At 53.5% G+C, this 22,722-nt stretch overlaps 1 protein-coding gene across 1 annotated transcript; it reads left to right on the forward strand.

Moving 5' to 3' along the window:
* Positions 1-263: 263 nt before the first annotated feature.
* Positions 264-14,394, forward strand: CDCP2 (CUB domain containing protein 2). Its single transcript, XM_041770068.1, has 6 exons — positions 264-342; positions 3,384-3,731; positions 6,328-6,663; positions 7,584-7,937; positions 10,811-10,989; positions 14,068-14,394. Exons 1-6 carry the CDS (start codon positions 264-266, stop codon positions 14,392-14,394), a joined length of 1,623 nt encoding a protein of 540 aa, XP_041626002.1.
* Positions 14,395-22,722: the final 8,328 nt, after the last annotated feature.

Raw genomic sequence — 22,722 nt, forward strand, 5'->3', positions numbered from 1 at the left:
ACCCTAAGTTACTTCCCTTCCTGCTACAGTGCGGCCAGTGCAGATCTCAGAATGTGTAAACCCGCTGACACTAGATCCATCACCTTCGGGCGGGACGGAGTAAGCACCCAGGGATCAGCTTACTAATTCGAGGGCCCGATGAATTATTCAGGCCATCATTAACTTGGAGGTCCTCTCAGACTCCCCTCTATTTCCCCGGCTCCGGACCCTCAGATCCCAACCTACCCCGATTTCTGCAGACCCGTGGGGGCCCCGGTGAGGCGATGCTGGCAGACCTGGCGTCCTGTCTGCTGCTGGCAGGGGCGCTGCTGGCCCCAGGCCCCAGGGCCCGAGCCATGAAAGGTAGGCACTGCCAAGGACAGGCAGGATCTGGGAGGGGTGGAGGGTGGCCAGGCCAGGGCATGGGGGGCTGCCAGGGTCTCAAGAGGGTTCCGTGCAGGAGGCCAGAAAGCAGGAGGCCTTTGAGGTGGGAGCCGGCTGAGTCGAGGGTGCATTTGTTTCTGAGATGGTGGAAGACAGTGTTTGCAGCGCCCCTGCTCTGTGCTGGATGCTTTACAAATAGGATTGCATTTAATCTTCACGACAAACTCCAGGGTGGGGATGAGTCCTCCATTTTATAGATGAAGAAACTGAGGCAGAAGGAGGTTAAGTAACCTGTGCAAGAAGGCATAGTTACCAAGGGCTAAACGACTGGCTCAAAAAACAACGCAAGGTTTATTGCTGGGGGGAGGATTTTTTTCCCCTCCCAAGAGCCTGCTGTACGTCCCCACTGCCAGCCAGGTAAAATCCCAAGTTCCTTAAAATGGCCTTCAGTGTCTCCCAGGGTTGGCCCCAATCTCTGAATAATATCCAGCCTCGGTTCCCCGTGTCCCTTTGGCATCCAGTGCTCTAGCAGAGCCTCATACCCCCTCCTGGAGATGCCTCGGCCTCAGAGCTCTTGCCCCAGGGTACCCTCTCTCTGAAAGGTCCCGTTTCCTCTTTTGCTTTTTGAGAATATCTGGCCCATCTATCAAACCCCAGTCAAGCACCACCTCCTCCAGGAAGCCTTCCACATCCTTTCATCAGCCTCAGATGCTCCCTCCTTGGAGCTCCCAGAACCCTGAGCCAGCATCCTGGTCCCAGGTTGCTTTGCGCTGTCCCAGCCCTGTTGTGTTATGGGCCTGTCTCTAAAGCAGTATCACTTCACTGGTTGCCAAGGGGCGAGCACGTCGTGGGGCTCCACAAACAGCCCTCAGTGCCTGGGTTTCCTGCAGGCTCAAGTGGGGCTCGAAGAAGGAGAGGTGACATGCCAGTCACCTGGTCGGTGGCAGAGGTGGGCTGCGTACCCAGGTGTCTTGCTCCTTCCTCTAGTTCCCCTAGAGAACAGAGGCTAGCTGCTCTCATTTTCCAGCCTCCAAGGTTTTAGAGGCCCCAGGGTGACCCTAGGCTTCAAGTCGTCGGGCTGAGTCCCGGAGGACAAGGCCTCTGCCTGTGCCAGCACCCAGGGCCTCCTTGGCCACAGGAGTCCTGCTCCAACATTCCAAGGCTTTTCCTGTCCTGTGGGCAGGGCTGGGGGAAAGACAAGGACAGGCAGGGGACGGAACGGCCCCTTGCCATCAAGGCATAAGTCAGAGGGGATTCCCGCCCTGGCACACCTGAACCGGGTGTGTATCCGCAGCCCTTGGAGAAGCTTTGTCTCCTCGGCGCTCACAGCCACCCCATTTCACGGATGCGTGACCGAGGCTCAGGGAGGCAAAGTGCCTGTGAGTTTGGGCCATTTGCTCCCCTCAAATTGTCGCCAACTAACAATCTTCATCCCTCCTGGTCATACTCAAACATCACCTTCCCTGTGGATTTTGTCCCTCCCCTAGCAGTGTGGCTCAGCAAGATTAGCCTCCGTCCTTTGGGCCCCCAGGGCCCCGTGTGGCTGCAGCGCTATGGCACAGCGGACCGCCACCCCCGTTCCACAGCGCGCTCCCCACGGAGGGGCCCTGCTGAGTCAGCACGGGCCCGGTACATGCTTTTTGGCCTTTTCAGTGAAGAGAGCGCGGAAATTCATTCTTTTTTAGAGATAAGAATAAACCTTAAATTCATACTGTTTTCAATTCAAATCAAGGATCACAAGTGTTCTCTTTTTTAATTTTACGGTTGTATCGCTCTCCTCTTACACGGAACATCTTAGCTTCTGTGGACATGAACATACGTGCTTTATTCCGGTTCATAAAATACTGTAAAATAGCGCTGTTGACTGTGATTACAAACAGTAAGCCTCCTGAGTCAAGTTTCAGATTTCTTTGTGCTTCATTTTGTCCTGGGCATATATCCCACTGGGAAGGGACGGTCAAAAAAGTGTATTTCCAAGTCATTTGAAATCATTTTTCACCATGTGAATACACCTCCAACTCAATACATAGTTATGTTTATTTGTTTCAGTTTGGGATATTTAAGGGTTACTTAAAATTTTTTTTTGGCTAATTTAAAAATTATATTAAAAGGATGATTATGAAGTCTAAATTATAAAACAGGCAACATTGAAAGAGGTCTAGCTTCATGCCTGTTTTCCTCCCTCTGTTTACTCCTTTCCCTGACAATCATTTTTATTAGTTTCCTTCACATTGTTTTCTTTTTTAAAATATAAGCAAGTATGTGCATATAAGAATGTCCTTGTACCATTGCAGTAGGCTGTGTACATTTTCACTGAGGGTGGAGGTATTATCATTTGTAATTTTTTTTCATTTGTAATTTTTTAAAAAGATTTTTAAATTTTTATTTATTCATGAGAGACACAGAGAGAGAGAGGCAGAGACACAGGCAGAGGGAGAAGCAGGCTCCCTGCGGGGAGCCCAATGCAGGACTTGATCCCAGGACCCTGGGCTCACGTGAGCCGAAGGCACACTCAGCCGCTGGGCCACCCAGGTGGCTCATTTGTTATTTTTAAATTCCCTACCGCACATGCCCAGGGGCTGGCATATAGTACCGTTTTATCTAAAATTATAGGTTCGCCCCAACGTTTCTGTCTCCTTTCCCTGCTTTACTTTTCTCCGTAGCACTAATCACTATTCAGTATGCTCTGTATTTTACTTCTTGTGTTTATCATGTGTTCCCCGTCAGAACCACACAGGAAATTCCACGAAGGCAAGAATTGTTGTCTGTTCTGCTCCAGCTGAAACCCCGGCACCTAGAACATTGCCTAGCACTCAGACAGTATTTGTTGAGTGAATAAAAGAGTGCTTGGTAAAAGTATTTGAGGATTAAGCAGATGAAGGAGCAAACATGCGTAAAGGAATTTGTGTGTAGGGTCATGGCCTCATGTTCCCCCACCCATTCCGAAGACCCAGCCTCGCGGCTGGGCCCACCGCCCAGGACCCCAGCACTGACTGAGCCATTCTTCCCTCTTGCCCCAGGTGTCAAATGTGGGGGCGTGCTCTCGGCACCTTCCGGAAACTTCTCCAGCCCCAACTTCCCCAGGCTCTACCCTTACAACACGGAGTGCAACTGGCTCATCGTGGTGGCCGAGGGCTCCTCGGTGCTGCTCACCTTCCACGCCTTTGACCTGGAGTACCACGACTCCTGTGGCTTCGACTACCTGGAGGTCTACAACGGGGCGTCCGGGGACAAGGGCAGCCTGCTGGGGAGGTTCTGTGGCCAGGTGCCCCCACCGCCCTTCACCTCCTCCTGGCATGTCATGTCTGTCGTCTTCCACTCAGACAAGCACGTGGCCAGCCGTGGCTTTTCTGCCGGCTACCAGAAAGGCAAGGAGGCCCGGGCAGGGAAGAGGGGAGCCCTGTGGAGGTCGGGGGTGGGGAGGAGAGCAGTGGGTGGGGTGAGACGGGGTGACCCTGCTGTTGCAGCTCAGGGGCAAAGGCAGCTTCCAGCTGTGGTCATGGTGGCTGTGGGTCCCCACCTTCACGGCAGTGGTCCTGGGAGCCCTGGGAGGGTCTCACTGTATGCAGGAGCAAGGCCTCTTGTGCTCACTATCATCCTTCTTCTTTTTTTAAAAAAGATTTTATTTATTTATTTGAGAGAGAGAAGAGAGAGAGCACAAGCGGGGGGAGGGGCATAGGGAGAAGCAGACTCTTCCCTGAGCTCGATCCCAGGACTTCAGGATCATGAACCCTGAGCCGAGGCAGGTGATTAACCACCTGAGCCACACAGGCACCCTTCTATTGTCCTTATCCCATGCCATAGCACCAGGACAAAGGAGAGGACATCATGCTGCCACTGCTGCCTGCCCCTCTGCAGCACCCCATCACTTCGCAGGTTCAGGGACCCCAAGTCCTCTGGATTAGGAGATGCACGAGGGCCATCTGTGTGGAGCGGGTGACGTCCTCCCTCCTCAAGCCTTTCCTAACCCCTCTTACGCTTGGTGTGATATAACCTAACCCTCCCTCTCTCAGCCTAGAAGCAGGCCCCTTAGTTTAGCGAGAGGAGCAGAGCCCTTTCTAGGCTTGCCTTTCTTCTTGACTCATTCCTTCTGCCTCCAGGCCTCTCATATACTCAGACCTCCTCCCTTCTCCCCAGACCTAAGCCCAAGGCCATACTCACGTCAGCTCCAGCGACAGACAGCCACAGAGGCTCCTGGCACCCAGGGTCCCCAGACAACAATGGGGAGGTGTGCCTCAGGTAGGACACCACTCCCCGAGCTGGCCTGGGAGGCACAGAACTGTAGCATGCCGAAACACAAGAATCACAGGCTAATTGCATTGTAGTTTTGGAATTTTAGACTTAGTTTTTTAAAATGTTAGCATATCCAAGTCATAATACCATAAGCGATCTTTTCCAACATTTTTAAAAACAGGAGTACCATTAAAACACGTGGAACCTCACGATAATCCCTTCTATATAAAAGAGATAAAGACAGTATTTTTATTGGTAGGCATTTACTGTATTTTCTAAGTTCGTATTTTTAGCATTTACTTATTATAAGCCAATCACGGAAAACAGAAGTCAATACGGATGGCCTCCAATGAGTGACATTTACACATATGACCTGTGACTGTGGACGCTGTCTTTCAGGGCACCGTAGAGAGCTTGGATACAACACAGGAATGAAAGTTGCCCCACATGCGGGCAGATAGATGCCCCGGGGGCTGCTGCGAAGCTCCAGAGCACAGTCTGAAAGCCTCTGCTAAGGGTGTTCACATGGAAAAGGATCTCACAGGCTGTCAAAACCTGCCCTCTTATTTCACAAACAAGAAAGTTGCCAGTAGAGAAGGAGTGTGCCTTCTCAAAATGACACGGCCGAGTGTGAAAAACACGGCCAGAGCAGCACTCTGCTCACAAAGGCCAATCCCTGGGGCGAGATTCTGGAGTTTGGGGAATAGCAGTGTGCCCCTCTCTGCTGGGGCCTCCAGCTGGTCAGGGTGTTCATCATCACCCACCTCTTCTCGCCAGCCTCTGAGACTCCTCGTGAGCCTGCCCCTGGTAGATCTGGCTGGGCAGGTTCTGACCTCTAATATTCCCTCGAGGCTCAGGGAGCCTGGGTCACTTGCCCAGGGTCACACCCCTAATAGGAGACAGCTGAGAGGACACATGTCTTCAGACTTCACACCCATCTCCACTTCACCAGATCCTCTCTCCAAGCCTCAGTTTCTTCTGTTAGGAAAGTTTGAGAACATTCCCAAACTCGGCACCCCAGCCTCTGTGCCCCACGGGCCTGGTAGGAGGGGACAGTGAGAACCCCACGGTTGAGTGCCCAGGCCCTGCATCCGTTATCATCCGGGTGGCATGCCGTCAGGGCCCTGCCCGTGTTCCCGGGGCCTCATCCCTTCAGCGGCTCCTGCCAGCCTCTACATCCCTAGTGGAAGCCCTCTTCTAAAGTCTCAGTGGGTCCCCTCTATCCCCAGCAGCCCTCGGCCTGGACTTGCTGGAGTTGCTGTACAAATGCCTCAGCTCCCTTTGTCTCGGGGGACATAACTCTGAAGTGTGTGCCTGATGCCATTCCCCAGGGTTCCCCAGCAGGGCTCGGCAGCAGGCCTGACAGTGCCCTTTGCTGGCCTATATCTCTCAAATGAACTCCTTGTGCTCACACCCTGTCTCAGGATCTTTCTGGATGACCCCCCCCCCCGCCCCCGCCCAGGTAAGTTACTCACCTTCCCTGTGCCTCAATTTTCACAACCATAAAATGGGGGAGAACCACTATGCGTTCCCCTAGGGTGACGGTAATGGTGTCAAAAGATGGCCTCGATGCCAAGTGCCAGGCCTGTGCCTGCCACCTAGCAAGCACTCAGTGGATGGTGATGAGATACCCATCCAAATGGCATGTTGGGGGGCATCCGGTTCCCAAGGGAGGAGGCTTGGAGGGCCATGGGTAAGGAGAAAGGTCAGTTCAGGAGGGCTTCTTTGCAGATGTGTGTGGTGGCGTCCTGACGGGCCTTTCGGGGGTCCTCACCAGCCCTGAGTACCCTGACAACTACCCTAACAACATGGAGTGCCACTGGGTGATCCGGGCCTCTGGCGCTGCCACTGTCAAGCTGGTGTTCGTGGACTTCCAGCTGGAGGGCAATGAGGAGTGCACCTATGACTACGTGGCCGTGCTTGAGGGGTCAGTCCCTGCCCACGGGCACCACTACTGTGGCAGCACCAGGCCCCCCACTCTTGTGTCACTGGGCCACGAGCTGCAGGTGATCTTCAAGTCCGACTTTAACATCGGAGGCCGGGGCTTCAAGGCCTACTACTTCTCAGGTAGAAGGGGCTGGGGACATCCCTGGAGTCCTCTGTGCATGCTGTGCATGCCCTGCCTGGCCAGTGCCAAGGCAGAAGCATGTCACCTCCTCTGGGAAGTCTTCCTGATTGACTCAGAATTAGTCCTTTCTTTCAATTCCTTTTGGAGGTTTTTTTGCAGCAATGATCTAACATTTATCCTTTATGCCTGTGATTCGCACGTTGATCCCCCTCCCCCCAGCTGTGACTTCCTGTGGATTTGTCTCTGTATCTGTCACATAGAAGAGATTCGATTAATGTTTGCCCAAATGAATGAACCCTTGACAGTGAAATGAACTAGACGGTGGAGGAGATAGAGGAGGAAATAGACAAGGACAAGCCACTGTGATCGGTGTTAACAGTAAGGATCATGGATGACTTCCTGGAGGAGGAGAGAATTGAGTAGTGCTTTGAAGGAGTTAGCCAGAGGCAGAGGGAGGGAAGGGTATTCGATGATACCGAGAGCTCAGTATGCATGAAGGCGGGGAGGCAGGCAGAGAGGGTTCAGTGCTCCAATGCTAGGTGTTGGTGAGACTGAAAGATAGAGCTGGATGAGGGGCAGTGAGAAAATGAGCAAGGTCATGTCATGAGCCACATTGTCCATCAAGTCTAATGTTGAACTCAACTCTGGGGACAAGTATTAGGTCTTGTTGTTGAATTCCTAACAGACTAGCACTCGTGAAGTGGACTGCCGATGGGAATGAGAGTCCTAGTCTTCAGTTAGTTTTGATTTAAAGCAGGCTTTGGCATCAGTTGTCTGATTTGCCGACCATGGTGCCCACCACCTGCCAGGGTGGTTTCAGGACCTTTACGGTGCCCACTGCCCAAGCCGTGCAGCAGAGGGTGACAGTCTCTACACTCGTCATCATTGTTCTTCGACCCCTTCCCTCTCCCCAATCCAGGAGAATGCCAGGAGGTGTACACGGCTGTGCGGGGTAACTTCTCCAGCCCACAGTATCCCGACTCCTACCCTAACAACATCCACTGCCACTGGACCATCCGCCTGCCTCCTGGCTATCGGGTCAAGGTGTTCTTCCTGGACCTGGATCTGGAGGGTCCCAATAGCCTGACCAGGACCTGTGACTTCGACCATCTGTCAGCCTTTGATGGGGCCAGCGAGGAGGCACCCCTATTGGGCAGTTGGTGTGGACACCACCTGCCAGCACCAGTCACCTCGAACCAAAACCAGCTTCTGCTTCTGCTGCACACGGACCGCAGCACTGCCCGAAGGGGCTTCTCTGTGGCCTACATTGGAGGTCAGCTGGGGGTGAGGGTGTGGGTGGTGCTGATAGGGTGGAGGGACAAGGCTGGGTTCCTCTGCACCTTGCTCCCTCTATCCCACCACTTGGCTCCTCCAATCTCTTCTGGGGTGGCTGCTGCTCTGGGACCTTGGAGACCCTGCCAATGTGGACCGTGCTAATTTCCATGACTGCAGAGCCCTGCCTTTCTAGCCTCCAGCTCCACATTCCCTAATTCCCCCTCATCTGTCTCCTTCCCCCTTGAGACCCTGGCCTCTCTCATGCTGTGGTTCATCCCATGTTTCCAGGGGCAGTACACACAATATGTCCATATCACTTATGATAAACAATTGGTATAACCATGGAGACGCTGACCGGCTTTGCTTGTATCGGTCATAAATCCTGACCGACAGCGGCTTAAACAAATGGCTTTTGTTTTCCTCGCATCACGAGAGGTCTAGAGCTGAGGAGCTGCTTTGTTGGTTCAGAGACTTAACACTGTCTCAGCTGGTAACTCTGGGATTCTGATGGCCTCTTGATTGCAACACGGCTGCTACAACTCCAGACATCATCATGTCCATGTTCAAGGCTGGGAGAGGGTAGGGGAGATGCCAGCTACAAATGTCCTATTATGAGGAAAGCAAAAGCATTTTCAGAAAAAGACTTCTTGGTCTCATGAGTTTGAACTTGGTCAGGTGGCCACGCCTAGCTACAGCGACAGGTGAAGAAGCTTTCCCAGGTTCCTTAGTACCTGTTAGATTGGCCGGCCAGCAGCCTCCACCTTCTCTCCCCTCTGTTCGTCACCCTTCCCTCACCCACAGGCCCAGGAAAGCCTATGCTCTGGACCCATTTTTGCCTGAGCAGGTGAAAGCTTCTTGCTGTGCAGGTGTGGAAAGGGAGGTAGAGAGAGAAACACCTCACCAAGGTCATGTGGGCAGCAGGGGCCTGGCCAAGATGAGAACCCGTGTCTACCATCTTGGTGGCCCAACAGAGCCCAGTGGGGAGGAAGCCAGGGCTGAGCACAGACAGACCAGGCCACATCCAAATGCTGCCATTTACTGGTCACCCAGTGGCCTCATCTGTACAAGGGGCTGATGAATGCCCTTGTAGGCAGTCATGCAGATGGAATGAGGGCACGTGTCCCAGTGCCCGACTCCGGGGACATCCTTGCCTCGGCTGCAGGTGGATTTCTCTCGCTCACGTGTCTCAGGCCTGGTCTGCATTCAAAACATCTTCCCTCCGTCCCTACCCTATATGCAAGTGGTGAAGGGGCAGGACACAACAGAGCCACTGCAAGCTAGTGGCAGTGAGGCCACCTGGTCAGACCTGCCCTCCAGGGCCTCAGTTGGCTCCATCTGTAACCTGGGGCTAAGGGGAGCTGTCCCTTGCTAGAGCAACCTCACTAGGGCTTCACTCCAGGGACCCGGGTGCCACAGGCTCTGCCTCAGTTAGCTGGCAGGTTGTTTCTTCTTTGAGGGTCTCAGTAAAATGAGGACACTGACTGAGGCATCTTTGAGGTCCCCTTTGGTTCTGATCATCTTGTTTCCGGGTCTGGGTCCTCTTCCAGCCCTGTGGGATCTTGGACAAGCCCCTTCTCCTTCTGGTGCCTACAGAGACTGAAGGTGGGCAGCTCTAAACCCGACTGTGTTCCTGGGCAGGAGCCCCCACCTCACCCCCTCCCCAGATCCCCGTGGGAGCCCAGGGTCAGACAGGGGCACTCGTGCTGGGCGAGGCTCCAGCTGTGGCACAGGCAGCAGGCGGCCTCCTGGCCGGAGGACAACCTCAGCATCCATCAGGGGTGACACACAGTTCAGCGCCACTGAAGATCATCGTGGGAGATGGCAGGCCCGTAAATCCCCGGCTGCCCAGACACCAGAGGCTGAAACATGTCTGAGGCATTTCCCAGAGATGGGCTGAGAGTTCAGGCCTCCTCCTGCCAGCTCTTCCCTTTCCTGCCACCAGCCACCCCTTCTCCCCTCCACGACCCCCACCCCGGCAGGCACTGCCCCCATATGCACACAAACACACACACACACATGCACATGCACACAGGCACATGCATGCTGGGATACACCCAGGCACAGAAAGTCACGCATCTTGGCCTGGAGGGCAGCAGGGCCCACCACATGGGGTGGAGGGATCACCCGTAGACTCAATCCTATAGACTCAATAATGGTTAAAATCCCAACTCAACTACTGCCAACAACTTCACCTCTCAGAGCTTCAGTTTCCAAAACTAAAATGGGTTTTAGTTGTGTCCACCTCACAGTGTCATCATGCGTAGAGAGTGAGGCTTCCTTCTCCGCCCTCTGGAACACTGCATTTCTGCCTCCATCCCCACACACGAGCTCTGCTTTCCTTGTCTTCTTTGCTTGATTTTCCTGCAGCCCACTGTGACCGGTCTTTCATTTTACATAGTGATTGCCCCCCTACCCAACTAGAATGTAAGCTCCAAGGAGGCAGAAAGTTTGGGTTGTTGGATTTTCTTTTCTTTTTTTTCCATTTATATTTCTGCAGTGCTTGAAATAGTGCCTGCACATAGTAGGCCATCAAGAAATATTTGTTAAATGGTTGAATGAATTGCCAGGCACACGGCAAAGAGATGAGCAAATAGTAGCTCTTCTTGTGATTAAGAATATTTATTCATTCATTCAACATTCACAGCACCTGCTATGAGTGCTGGGCTTCGAGGACATGAGAAGGCCTGGTGCCTGCCCTGGGGAGCTCATGTCTGATGCAGTTAAATGCGATAACACACGCGAAACACCCCCATCGGGCTGCATAGGCATCTCCCCACTCTAGGCCTCCCTTTCAGTGGGGTCTCGGGGTGGTGAGGACAGACCTCCTGCCCCTAAGGCCTCCAGCCCCTCCCTCCTTCCCTCCGTTCCTAGTCTTACCCGTGAACGTGAGCTGCTCCCGCACAGACTTCCAGATCCTGATCTCTGCACAGGCGCTGGCGCCGCTGGAGCGGACCAAGGTGTACCTGGGCAGCCGCAGCTGTGCCGCCCAGGAAGCGGGCAGTTCCTTCAGGATCCAGGCCCGCTTTGACACCTGCGGCACCGAGTCTCAGGTAGGGGCTGGGCTGGGGGAGGGCAGGCCCAGGGTAGGGGGTCTGACTCCTTCTCTTTTTGGCTCGGTGACCCCACAAGTCTGGACACAGAACGCAACAAACTTGAGCAGAGTGAACGTGAGGAAGAACTCAAATGGGAGACAGAGAAGGGGGCCCTGCTGTATAACCCAATGACAACTAAAAAGCCCCTATGTTTTTAAAGATTAACTTACTTATGAGGGATGTCTGGGTGGCTCAGTGGTTGAGTGTCTGACTTTGGTTCAGGGCGTGATCCTGGAGTCCTGGAATCAAGTCCCACATTGGGCCCCCTGCATGGAGCCTGCTCCTCCCTCTGCCTGTGTCTCTGCCTCTGTGTGTATGAGTCTCATCAATCAATAAATAAAATCTTTTAAAAAATATTGATTTAGTTATGAGAGAGAGAGAGAACACAAGCAGGAGGGGCAGAGGGACAGGGAGAGAGAATCACAAGCGGATCCTACGCTAAGTGTAGGGCCCGACATAGGGCTCGATCCCACAGCCCTGAAATCATGACCTGAGCTTAAATCAAGAGTCAGACGCTTAGCCACCTGAGCCCCCAAGGCTTCCACCCCAAAAGCCTCTATTGAAGACTCCTCCTGCAAAGCCCTGACCCTGACCATCCTTGGAGGCCTTCCCTTCTCCTGGGAACTCCCCACTACCTGGGCCTCACCCCTTTAACATGCAGAGCTGTTGGAGCCCTGCTGCCTCCTGCTGCCCCCTCCCCAACCTGTGATCCAAATGGTCCCTGGGCTCCACAGAACAAAAGGGCCTTTCAAGTGACAGGATCCACTTCCCTCCAAAGGCAGCGAGGCTTACAAATGAATTTTTTCCACTATCTGTATATTTTTGAGGCCTTGACTCCAGGTTTGGGGCCCTCAGAGTGGCCCAAGCACCTCAGATGTTGCATTCTTAGGGACAAGTTAAAGGGGAAAGAAGAGGACCCCCCCCCAACCTCCAGGGAGACCCTCTACCCCAGCCTTGGTATTTGGGGATGTGCCAGACTGGCTTGGCAGAAATCACATACTTTCCAGCAAACTGTACCACCCTGCCCTCCCACATTAGCCAAATGTCCCCCTAGGGCCCACTGGCCTATGCCTCCACTTGCCCAGGTTCTGGCAACCTCTGTCCTTTTGACCTGAGGAGAGAAGTAGGGGCAGTTTCAACTGCCAAGATGATCTGCCCTCACCCCGATTCCATGCCCTAAATCCCCCAGGGATTTTCTTTGGACATTCCACAGAGTCATGAAAACATGGTGACAGAGAATCCCAGAGGCAGGGAACCATGAAATGGAGAAGAAGATATCATAATAACTCAGAGGCTGAGCCATGGAACCACTACCATAACTTGGAGCCACAGAATCATAGAATCTGGGGGCCAATATCATGGAAACAAAAAGCTGAGAACCATGGACTCCTGGATTCCCAGTGTCACCCTTATAAGTCCTAGACCTATGAAGACCAGGGTCTGTCCTGAGTTGCTCTCAAAGATGCGCAGCTCAAACAGCCAAAGGCAATGACAACCTTTCTGGCACATCTCTTAAAAAACACTGGAGACTTGATTTCATAACCGCCAACAACCACATCTCGAGTGGCTGGTTTTTCCCCTTCAAGTTTCTCACTCATCGAAAACCCCTAAAACTTCCCTACACCCCTATCTTATGTAATTTTTTTTCCTCCCTTCTTTATCACGTGGATTCACTTTACTGCGTCCCCTTCCACTCACAGGTCTTGTGTTTCTTTGCCCGGCATTCCAATTCTGTACCATGAAAACCCAGGACACCAGGGTGTGGTGGCAGATAGGTTGAGGGCACAAATGCAAAAGCCTCCTCTGAGGATATGGAATCAGAGCCTTTTGGAAGGAGGCCCCTTTGTAACTCCCTTTCCCCAGAGGGGTCACCCCATGTCCAGTGATGGCAGCTTTCTACTGGTCCTGCCTGCTTGCTCTGTATTAGACAGCTTCCACATCCAGAAGCTTCATCTCAGAGGTGCCACCACTGGACATGGGCAGTTGGGCAGCCCAAGGGGTTTAACAGCTGCTGCAGACTTAGGGCAGGTGGGGGGAGTAGCCCTGCCCCACTGCCCTGCCCCACTGCAGTCCCCTGTCCCAGGCCACACCAGACTGCCCATCAAAATGCTGCCCCTCAGGTCCTGGCCCAAACACCCCCACCATCTTCAGGGCAGCTTGACTCCTGCCTCCCTTGTCTATAGGGGTAGGGAGGGCAGCAGTAGCCAGGCCCCCCACATTTCATTCCTCAGTGGCTCTTCCTAACCCTGGGTGGTGCCACTAGCACGGCCAGGGACTCAACAACAGGGACACATAATGACCGCAAGCATAATTGGGAGAAAATATTCCAGAAAGAAGGTCACATAGGCAGGGATATGAGCTTCTAACTGGGAGGCAGGCAACTTTTGGCTTCTGGACCTAGCTCTGGGCAAGTTACTGCCTTTGCTGGGCTTTAGTAGTCACATCTGTAAATTGCCAAGGAAGGGAGACTGAATTAGATGCTTTAGAGTCTGCTTTGGTTCTACTTAAGTCTACTTAACGTCTACTCTGGTTTGAGAGAGGCTTGGTGGCTAAGAGCACAGTCAAGAACTGGGTGGATCTGGGTGAGCGCATGTTACCTGTCACTTGTGTGTCGTGTGACCTCAGACAAAGAATTTAACTTCCGGGCCTCAGTTTCCTCATCTGTGAAATGGGGATATTAATGGTAACAATAAGAAGAGGGTCATAGTGAGAATTAAATGAGATAATGCACTTGAAACAGGGCCTGGAATGTGGCAAATGGGTCGGTTACTATCTTTCGGAGATGCCTCCTCTTTGAAGCCAGATCAAGCACTGACCCATTAAATCTGATCTTGTACTTCTAGACATCCCCATAGTGTCTCTTTTACAGGTGGGGACACTGAGGTTCCGAGCAGGAAGGGAGTCAGTGTGCAAGCAGGGACTAGAACCCAGGCTCCTGTGGTTCTGCCCTTTCGGCACAGAGTCCCCACAAATCTAGGGGAACAGGCTCAGCCCTGGCCCCTTCAGGTGTAAGTGAGAGCCCTGTGACCCCCACAGAGGAGGAACAACACCTCCGTGATCGTCAGTGTGCTGTACATCGACTTCTCGGCCGGTGGGCAGGAGGACATCCATGAGTACGAAGTCCGCTGTGAGCCACGGCGCAAGGAGGCTTCTGTCCACCTGCTGTCCGGCTCCGACTGGCTTGGGCCCTATGCTGCCACAGCAGAGCATCTTCAGGAAGCGCCTCCCAGGGATGAGGTGGATGCACTAGAGGGCCCCGTGACTATGGTGGCCCAGGACACCAGTGACATTGTCTTCCTGGGGCTCTGCATCCTGGCTGGAGTCCTCATGGTCATTGCCATCGTGGTCCTGATGCTGTTGTGAGCAGGCGGGGACCTGGGTTTGGGCTTCCCTGGCAGGCAGTGTGGGGTCCCCACAACAGGGGCAGGGCCAGGACATGTTGACTCGTTGATGACCATGGGCAAGCCACTGTCCCTCTCTGAGTCTCACTTTCCTAGGAAGGATCCATGTGCCCTCCCTCCCTCACAGGGTTGGTGTGAGGCTCAGAGACCAGCACGAATGGGTAAGAGCTTTGTCATCTATGGCATGTCCTGCGTGGGTGTACAATCGTTACTAATTTCAAAGACAGTCTGCAATAGAAAAGAAATCTCGTGTGTGTTACTTGTTAATGTGGACAGTTGTGGTCGCTGGTGACAGAGGGTAAAACAGATGTGTTCTGTAGTGCGCACACGTGCTTCACCAACCCAGGGTGGTAAAAACAAGGGCATCTCTTACGTTTCCAGCTCATCGCTTATCACAAGCCTTCATGGGCAGGATGTTCAGTCACCATCCAGGGGCCTCCACTCTCCTGGGCTGACTCAGGAACCCTGAGGACTTTGTCCACAGCAGGCCAGCCCGGCCTCCAAAGTCCAGGAATACAGAGAAAGGGAGCGGACGTCCCACCTAGGGCTGTCCTCCCAGCCTCTGCCAAGTGGCATCGCTGTGGGCTGCTGCTTGTGCACATCCCCGCGGACCCTGTATATGGAGCTGGCAATGCTTCTGGGTCCAGTGCCCCCCATAAAATGCAGGCAGGCCCACCCTGGGTTCAGCAGTGAGGCTGCAAGCTGAGGACAGGTGTCTCCTTCACGGTGGCATTATTCTCATGTAAATGGTGATCCTTGACTGAGAAGCTGATTAAAGTTCTGAGCTGTCCTCCCCCTGATATTGAGCATAGGTCATCAGTCCCTTATTTCCTGTCAGCTGAGTTCTCTTTGGAGACTGTTCATCTGTGGGCCCTCTTCTACCATTGGACTTCACTCAGAGTGAGTCCAGCACCCATGTTTCTCTAAGCTTACACTATGGGGAAGCAGGAGTTGGGTTCCCAGGACTTTCCTATGAGGAGGGCTCCAGCATCCTCCTGAACATTGGTCCAGGCCTCCCCAGAGCTCTATGTATCAAGAAGTGGAGCAATCTTGTTAATGAAAAATAAACAAAAATGCAGTTATAATACACCACTTTCCCCTGCCCCCCTGCATAGCTGCACAATGAATCACTCACCATCAATAGAAATCTCCACGTTGACCATGCTGACCATGGGTTTCAGTTAAACAAATTATAGCCGGATCATGATTCCTTCAACAACCCACTCAAGCCCTTGATTCCAGCTTTGTGACAGGCTCCAAATACACAGCAGTGAAGAAGTCAGATGAGATTCCTACCGTCAGGAGGCTTACATCCAGATGTAGCGGCATCAAGGAGAGGGAGGCAGACAGTTGGTAACTTGTAGAGAAAACAAAAGAGAAAGGAGCCACCAAAGTAAAAAATGAATTAAGGAAGGGAAAAGAGTTGCCTGGACATTAGGAGAACCAGGTTCAAGTCCAAGTTCTTATTAATTTTGTGAATTTGGGCAAATCACTTTGATTGTGTGAGCCTCGATATCTCTATCTGCAAAATGGGACCACTGTTCGTAGCTTGCTGTGTGAATGTAGCAAGATGATGAACTAGGGAAGTCTAGCAGGGTAAGGGGCCAGCAGGAGAGGCTTGACTGACATCGTGGTGTGTCTGGAGCAGAGGCCTCTTCCTCTTTTCCTCCCGCCCACCATCTACCTCTCAGACTCCTCCAGCAGCTGAGCTATCTTGGCCAGCCTACAAACCACCTGGGTCTGTTTCTCTGGACAAGACTTGTCACACACCAGATCTTCTTTGAGGGCATCCCGCGGGGTCCACCTTACAGCCTGCTAATTGAAGGTGATGGTAATAACACCTGCTTCGTTGGTTCTGTGTGGGAACTGAATGAGGTCATGCATGACTGTGCCCGGCTCCTGAGAAAGATTTAACACACCTCGGTGACTACTATTTACCACTGAGTTCATGCAAAAGTTCTGGCCTGGAAACCCAAGTTCTCAGCCCAGCTTTGCCGCTGACTTCTGCGTGATCTTAGGGAGACCACTTCCTTCTCTGGCCTCAGTTTCTGTTTTTATTTTTTTTTAATATTTTACATTCTGAGAGAATGAGAGAGAGAGAGAGAGAGAGACAGAGACACAGGCAGAGGGAGAAAGAAGCAGGCTCCCTACAGGAAGCCCGACGTGGAACTCGATCCGAGGTCTCCTGGATCACACCCTGGGCTGAAGGAGGCGCCAAACCGCTGGGCCACCCGGGTTGCCCCTCAATTTCTGTTTTTAAAATGTGACAAGCATCATCACCTCTGGCACCTGTATCTGTGTAGCCAGCGGGGGCCTCTAGGGACCCCAAGCCCAGCTATATCTGGTTGGAAAAGGACTGGAATGGCCAACAGGGAGAGGATAGTCATCTTTACAGCTCTGTCCAGATCCTGCCACTCCCAGCCCTGTGGGCAGCCAGCATGTTGATTATCCTGCCTGAGCCATGGGAAATGACAGTCTTTATGACACTACAGTGTCTATTAGAAATGAAAGGACTGAAATGATACCCATTAGCCAATATGCCCTGGCCCCGGAGGAAGGTCTGAGCATAGCACAGCTTTGCTGTTCACCAACCAGTTTCTCCTTTGCAAGGAGTGGGGGGCCTGAATCCCAGTACCCTCCCCACTGGCTCTATGGCCTTCGGAACGCCTATCCCCCGGCCGGGAGCTTTGGGTCCTCTCAGCAGCCTGCCCTTGTAGGGCCAGTGTTAGGGAAGAAGAGATCCTTGGCAGAGGGATGTGCTGGTTCTGGAAAAATGCCTTCTGGCCTACGGGGCAGGCAGGCCTGGGTCCGTTTCTGTCCTTCCTCTGATGCTGTGAACTCAGCAAGTTGCTTCACCTCCCTCAGACTCGGTTTCCTCATGTATGGAGTAGAGATACTAAGACCCTCCCCATGAGGTCATCATGAAGACTGGAGAGCACAGGGAGAGAGCGCCTGCATGGGGCCCCCCGCCCGCACCATTCAGGAAGCTGGCAGGCCCAGGGCCAGGCGAGGGCCCTGCCCCGAGGAGTCCTCAGCTCTCCCCGACTCCCAGCTTCCCTGCTGTTCTTCAAGAGACCAAGTCTTTTTTTTGTTTGTTTGTTTGTTTGTTCAATTTATGATAGTCACAGAGAGAGAGAGAGAGGGAGAGAGAGAGAGAGAGAGAGAGAGAGGCAGAGACACAGGCAGAGGGAGAAGCAGGCTCCATGCAGGGAGCCCGACGTGGGATTCAATCCCGGGTCTCCAGGATCGTGCCCTGGGCCAAAGGCAGGAGCCAAACCGCTGCGCCACCCAGGGATCCCGAGACCAAGTCTTCCCACCCCCCAGCCTTCCTGTACCCCGGTCCCTCTGTGTGGAATGTCCTTGCACCAGAACATCGCTGGCCTGGCTCCTTCACACCCCGTCTGCCCAGTGGCCCCCTGACCACACATCTAGAACTGCACCCCCCCCCCCATCACTTTGTACCCCTTCTCCGTCCTTCCTAGGAGACATCACCTTCTGAAACAGTGTGAGGTGTGTGCATGTGCTTTGCTGGGCTATGCCCGGCCTGCGCTGCCAGCGCCACCCCACCCAAGGCAGTGTTCATCCTGCCACCCTGCCTGGCCTGGCGCCTGCACACCTCCGTAAGTACCTGGTACTGGATGGGGAGCTGGTGGGTGGACGCTGAGCTCGACATGACTCTGTTCACTGAATCCCATGTGTGTGGCAGTCCGAGTCCTTTGATGTGGTCTGGGTCAAGGACGTTTCCCAAGGGTCTTCTCTGTGCTGTCATGTGCATAGACCCGCAGACTGGCTCAGACGTGACACCACCCTGCCCCCATCAGGGGCTCACATCGCAGGGAGGTGAGGGGGAAGAACTAGGCATCTCAAGGCAGGAGAGGTAGAGGGACACAGCCAGCCAGGGGAACACCCCCCACTCCCTCCCGGGCCCCCAGCCTCCCCGGGGCTCTTCAGGCTGAGCACAGAAGAACGCAGTCCGAGTGCTCAGCCTCCCCAGGGCATGGAGCAGGGTGGACCTTGATGGGCAAAGGGAGACCAACACAGAAACAAAGTGTCTTCCTCTTAAAGACTTTTGGGAACAAGACCGTTTACATTGCTGACTCAACTTGCGTAAATGCGAGATGAGCCCAGAGGGACACATCAGGCAGAGGAGAGGCAATGGCATTCCAGAAGCGGGGGAACAGCATGTGCTAATGCAAAGAGGCATGAAGACTACCTCATGATAAGGACGGGAGGGGGGCTGGGAGGTATGTTGGGGTGGAGCCGGGAAGGCAGGATGGGAAGTTACTATTCAGGACATCTGGATGGCACTGGCAGTTTCTCAGAACCACAGAGGAAGCAGCCCTCTGTGTCTTTGGCCTCAGAATGAAGACACCCACTGAAACAACAAGGTCAAGTCAATGCTTTTTTCTGTCATCGATGCCTTCTCCGGAGACACAGCCCCCATGCAAGAAGGCCCTTGGTCTGTTGGCATCACATGTCCTACCTGAGAGTAAACCACGTCGGCGGTGAGCCAAGCCCTGGGTTCATGTCTGTCTCTGTCACCTCCTGGCCTGGTGATGTTGGTCTGTGAAACCCCCCATTCCTTGGGCCTCCTTCACGAGGTACTTCCCCGGCCCCCACCAGGATCCAAGACCCGGTGCCGGCCCTGCCACTAGCTTTCCCTCACTGCACCAAGGCTCAGTTTTCTCATCTGTCAACTGGGATAACAACAGCTGAAACATTTGTTGAGATGTACTCTCTGCTAGGCATCATTTATCAAAATACAGGGTTTTGTATTTCTGTTCTCATTTAGTTCTCTAAACAGTAACTATTAGCATTCCCTCTAAGAAACAGCCGAGGTGGGATTCAAACCCAGGCAGCTGATCTGGCTGCAGAGCCCAGACCTTAGAAGAGAGCAGGTGAGGGGAGTCCCTAGAAACAGGTCATAGCCGTCACTCACGATTGTAGCTGTAACAAGATACGTGTTAGACCAATAATACGGAGCGCTTTGCACCTGGTGTTATGCTCAGAATCGAAGCACTTTCCATAAGTTAGTTCATCCGATCCTTGTAACAATGCTGTGAGGGGAGTACTGTTATGAGTCCTGTTTCACAGATGAGGACACTGAGAAATTAAATGGTTTTCCTTTTTTTTTTTTTTTAAGATTTATTTATTTATTCAGAGAGAGAGAGAGAGAGAGAGAGAGAGGCAGAGACACAAGCAGAGGGAGAAGCAGACTCCATGCAGGGAGCTCGACGTGGGACTCGATCCCGGGTCTCCAAGATCACACCCGGGCTGCAGGGAGTGCTAAATCACTGCGCCACCTAGGTTGCCCAATTAAATGGTTTTCTTGAGGTCACTGCTAATAGCTCCCATTAGGTGAAGGCTAATGCTCAGAGTCAGGAACGACTCTAGACACTTCACGTGTTAGCTTGTTTAAGCCTCACAGCGGAGGCACAGAGGCTGTGTATCTCACCCAGGGTCATATGGCTGGGTACCATCAGGCCTCAAAACAGGTGGTCTGACTTCAGTCCCTGCTCCTAACCAGCGGCCTCAATACTTCTTGGCACAAGGCCTCCTGCAGTGCAGGAACATGATAGGTGTTGGCCAGTCTCAGTGTGAAGTTGCAAAATGGGTTCTGGGCTCCTGAGGTCCCAGAGAGGCCTCCCCAATGGACAGCTGTCCATCACCAGTGTGGACAGAGCTCAAAGCTGCTCCCAGGGGCACCTCCCGGGACCTGCGGCGCCCCCAGCCTGCCTGGCCCTCACGCAGTCGCCAGAACACACAGTGCCCGAGCCAGGCCTGGCTGCTCTGCACACTGCCCCTTGGGGCCTCCCGGGGGCCGGTCCATGTTCCCCTCCAAAGTCAACCAGGTCCTGGCTGGCTTCCCTCCTAGAAAATCAGTGGGGTTCACTGCCCTCTGCTGGCTTCCTCCAAGCCCACCCAGGCTCCAGGAGCGACGGACGCCTTGGGGAGGCTGCTCCAGCTATCTGTGCACCTTGGCCCAACGTGTGCTTGCAGTATCCCCGGCTGTCGCTGTGGAGGCTGTGTCACTCAGAGCCCTGATGCCTCTTCCCTTGGAAGTCCTGGTGGAAGTGGAGATAGAGCAGCCACGGCTCCCAGTCACTGAGCCCTCTGGGCACACGGGCATTTATCCGCTCTCACGCTCAGACCACCCCCACTTAACAAATGAGAAAGCCAGGGCTCAGTGAAGCCAACCGGCTGGCCAGAGACCACCCAACTGGTAACTGGTGGGGCAGAAACTTCAGCCCAGCTCCTTCGGGGGGCTCTTTCTGCAAAATCAAAACCACATGGACTCTTCCAGATGGTCCCCCTACTCTGTGTGCCAAGGACCTTTGGGAGTATTTACTCATGACTGTGTCTGGCCCTGAACTGGTAGGTGTTGGGGGAACAGTGGTAATGTGAGTGGTGTGGGTATATCTGCCCATAAACCACAGAGCATGTGAGTAGAAGAGGAGCCCCTCAGTGCCTGGAAGCTGCCAGGGTCCCTGGAGTTGGTGATGTCTGCACAGGGTCCTAGGGGATGAAAAGATGTTAAACAGGAGATCGGGGAGAGAGGCAGGGAGGGAGGGATTAGAGATTCAGCAGACTTGAGGGAACCCCAAGTTCGCCAGGTGGCTACAGCATAGAGTGGATAGGAGGGTGGAGGTGACAAGCCTGGGAAAGCAGGTGGGGCAGAGCCTGACTTCAAGAGACTTCCCACACAGTGGCCCTGTCAGCTCTTAGTCCCCATTTGGTACCCTCAGGACCCCCTGAAGTATAAGGGGTTCCCGAATTATAAATCCTGTGCACTGGCTTTATGGCTGAAGGCAATTAGCCTAAGGTCACCCAGAGAGCCAGAATCACACCCAGATCACCTGATGCCAGGGGACACTCTGTCCCTGCAGCACCATCTGGATGTCCTTCCTCCTTCTTGGGGGTCGCGTTGCCATCTGATCACTGTGGGGTGCAATCAGGGCCTGTCAGCCTCGGGATTCCCCTGGCAGCTCTGTTGGCCAGGCGCCACCCACATCACCTGGGCGAAGGAGTGTCCCTGTCTTTGAATCAAACACAAACCCCAAACAGAAGCTGCCCCACACCTGAGCTCCAGGGAAGTATGGCCTGAACCTATGGGGTGTACACACCTTTTGGCTCACACCCAGGAGAGGACAGGAAGCTATTTGAAGAAAAAACTCTCCTGGACAGGTACCCAGAAATTTACAGTTTGCAAAGTGCTTTCCCCAAACATTCTCTCTTTTGATCCTCACACCTGTCCTGAGAAAAAGGTGCTGCCCATTTTACAGAGGCGGACACTGAGGCCTGAGAGGTGAAGAGTTGTGCTCAAGGTCACGGAGCAAAGGCACTCTAGAAACAAGTAGCCCCAGGAGGCAGCACGTGCTGGCCATACATCAGTCAAATGGTGCATCTCTGATGAGTGTGGTGGGTAAAGCCAAGAGTGGAACACAGGAGGTACCACTAAGGCTGACCAGGTTGAATGTGGGAGGGGGCCTTTCTGGGCAAAGGAAAGTGTGAGCAAAGGCCCGGAGGTAGGCAGGCAGGTAGACAGTTGGCAAAGAGGGAATTCTCAGATGGGGGTGGCGCACAGAGTGTGGGGATACCTGGGGGTGGGGTCCCTCCTTTCCCACAGGCCTCTTCACCCCTCCCATCTCCCAGCTCCTCTCTCAGCATCTGCTCTCCTGTTGCTGTTGGTGTTCAGACCTGTCTCCCCCTGTTCTGGAAGCTCCTGGAGGTTGAGGACCCTGTCCAGTCCAAGGCTGGCCTGGCACAGAGATAGAGCCAGTTAGTGAATCAAAATGAATGAATGAATGAATGAATGAGTACACAGTGCCAGCTGTGTTACATAAAACAGCAGCTAAGAGGCTTCTGAACACTAGCCATGTGCCACCAGGTGCTCAGCTAGCTACTTTTTACATGCCCATGAGGCCTGTGTCTATTAGTTAGTTTTGATTATGATCATAATCTCCATTTTCTAAATGAGGAAACTGAGGCACAGGAAGGTAAAGTAACTTGGGTAAGGTCTCAGAGTCCACAGGTGCCTTTGGGATTCCAACAGAAGCCACAGGCTCACCTGAGCAATTTTTCACATGCTCTGAGCGATGTGAAGGCACACACACATGTTTAGATGCACACATGAGTACCCAGGCCATTGCCCTGTGCTCCGGGACACCCGCTCCTTCCAGGCTTGCCCACCCCTAGTAGAGGAGGAGCTCACAGGTCTGGTGCAGGCTGAGGCCAGGGGAGGGATGACAAGGAGCCAGGTAGACTCTGAGATCAGCTCACTCCCTTTCTC

The sequence above is a fragment of the Vulpes lagopus genome, chromosome 10 (genome assembly GCF_018345385.1).
Source record: "Vulpes lagopus strain Blue_001 chromosome 10, ASM1834538v1, whole genome shotgun sequence".
Taxonomy (NCBI): domain Eukaryota; kingdom Metazoa; phylum Chordata; class Mammalia; order Carnivora; family Canidae; genus Vulpes; species Vulpes lagopus.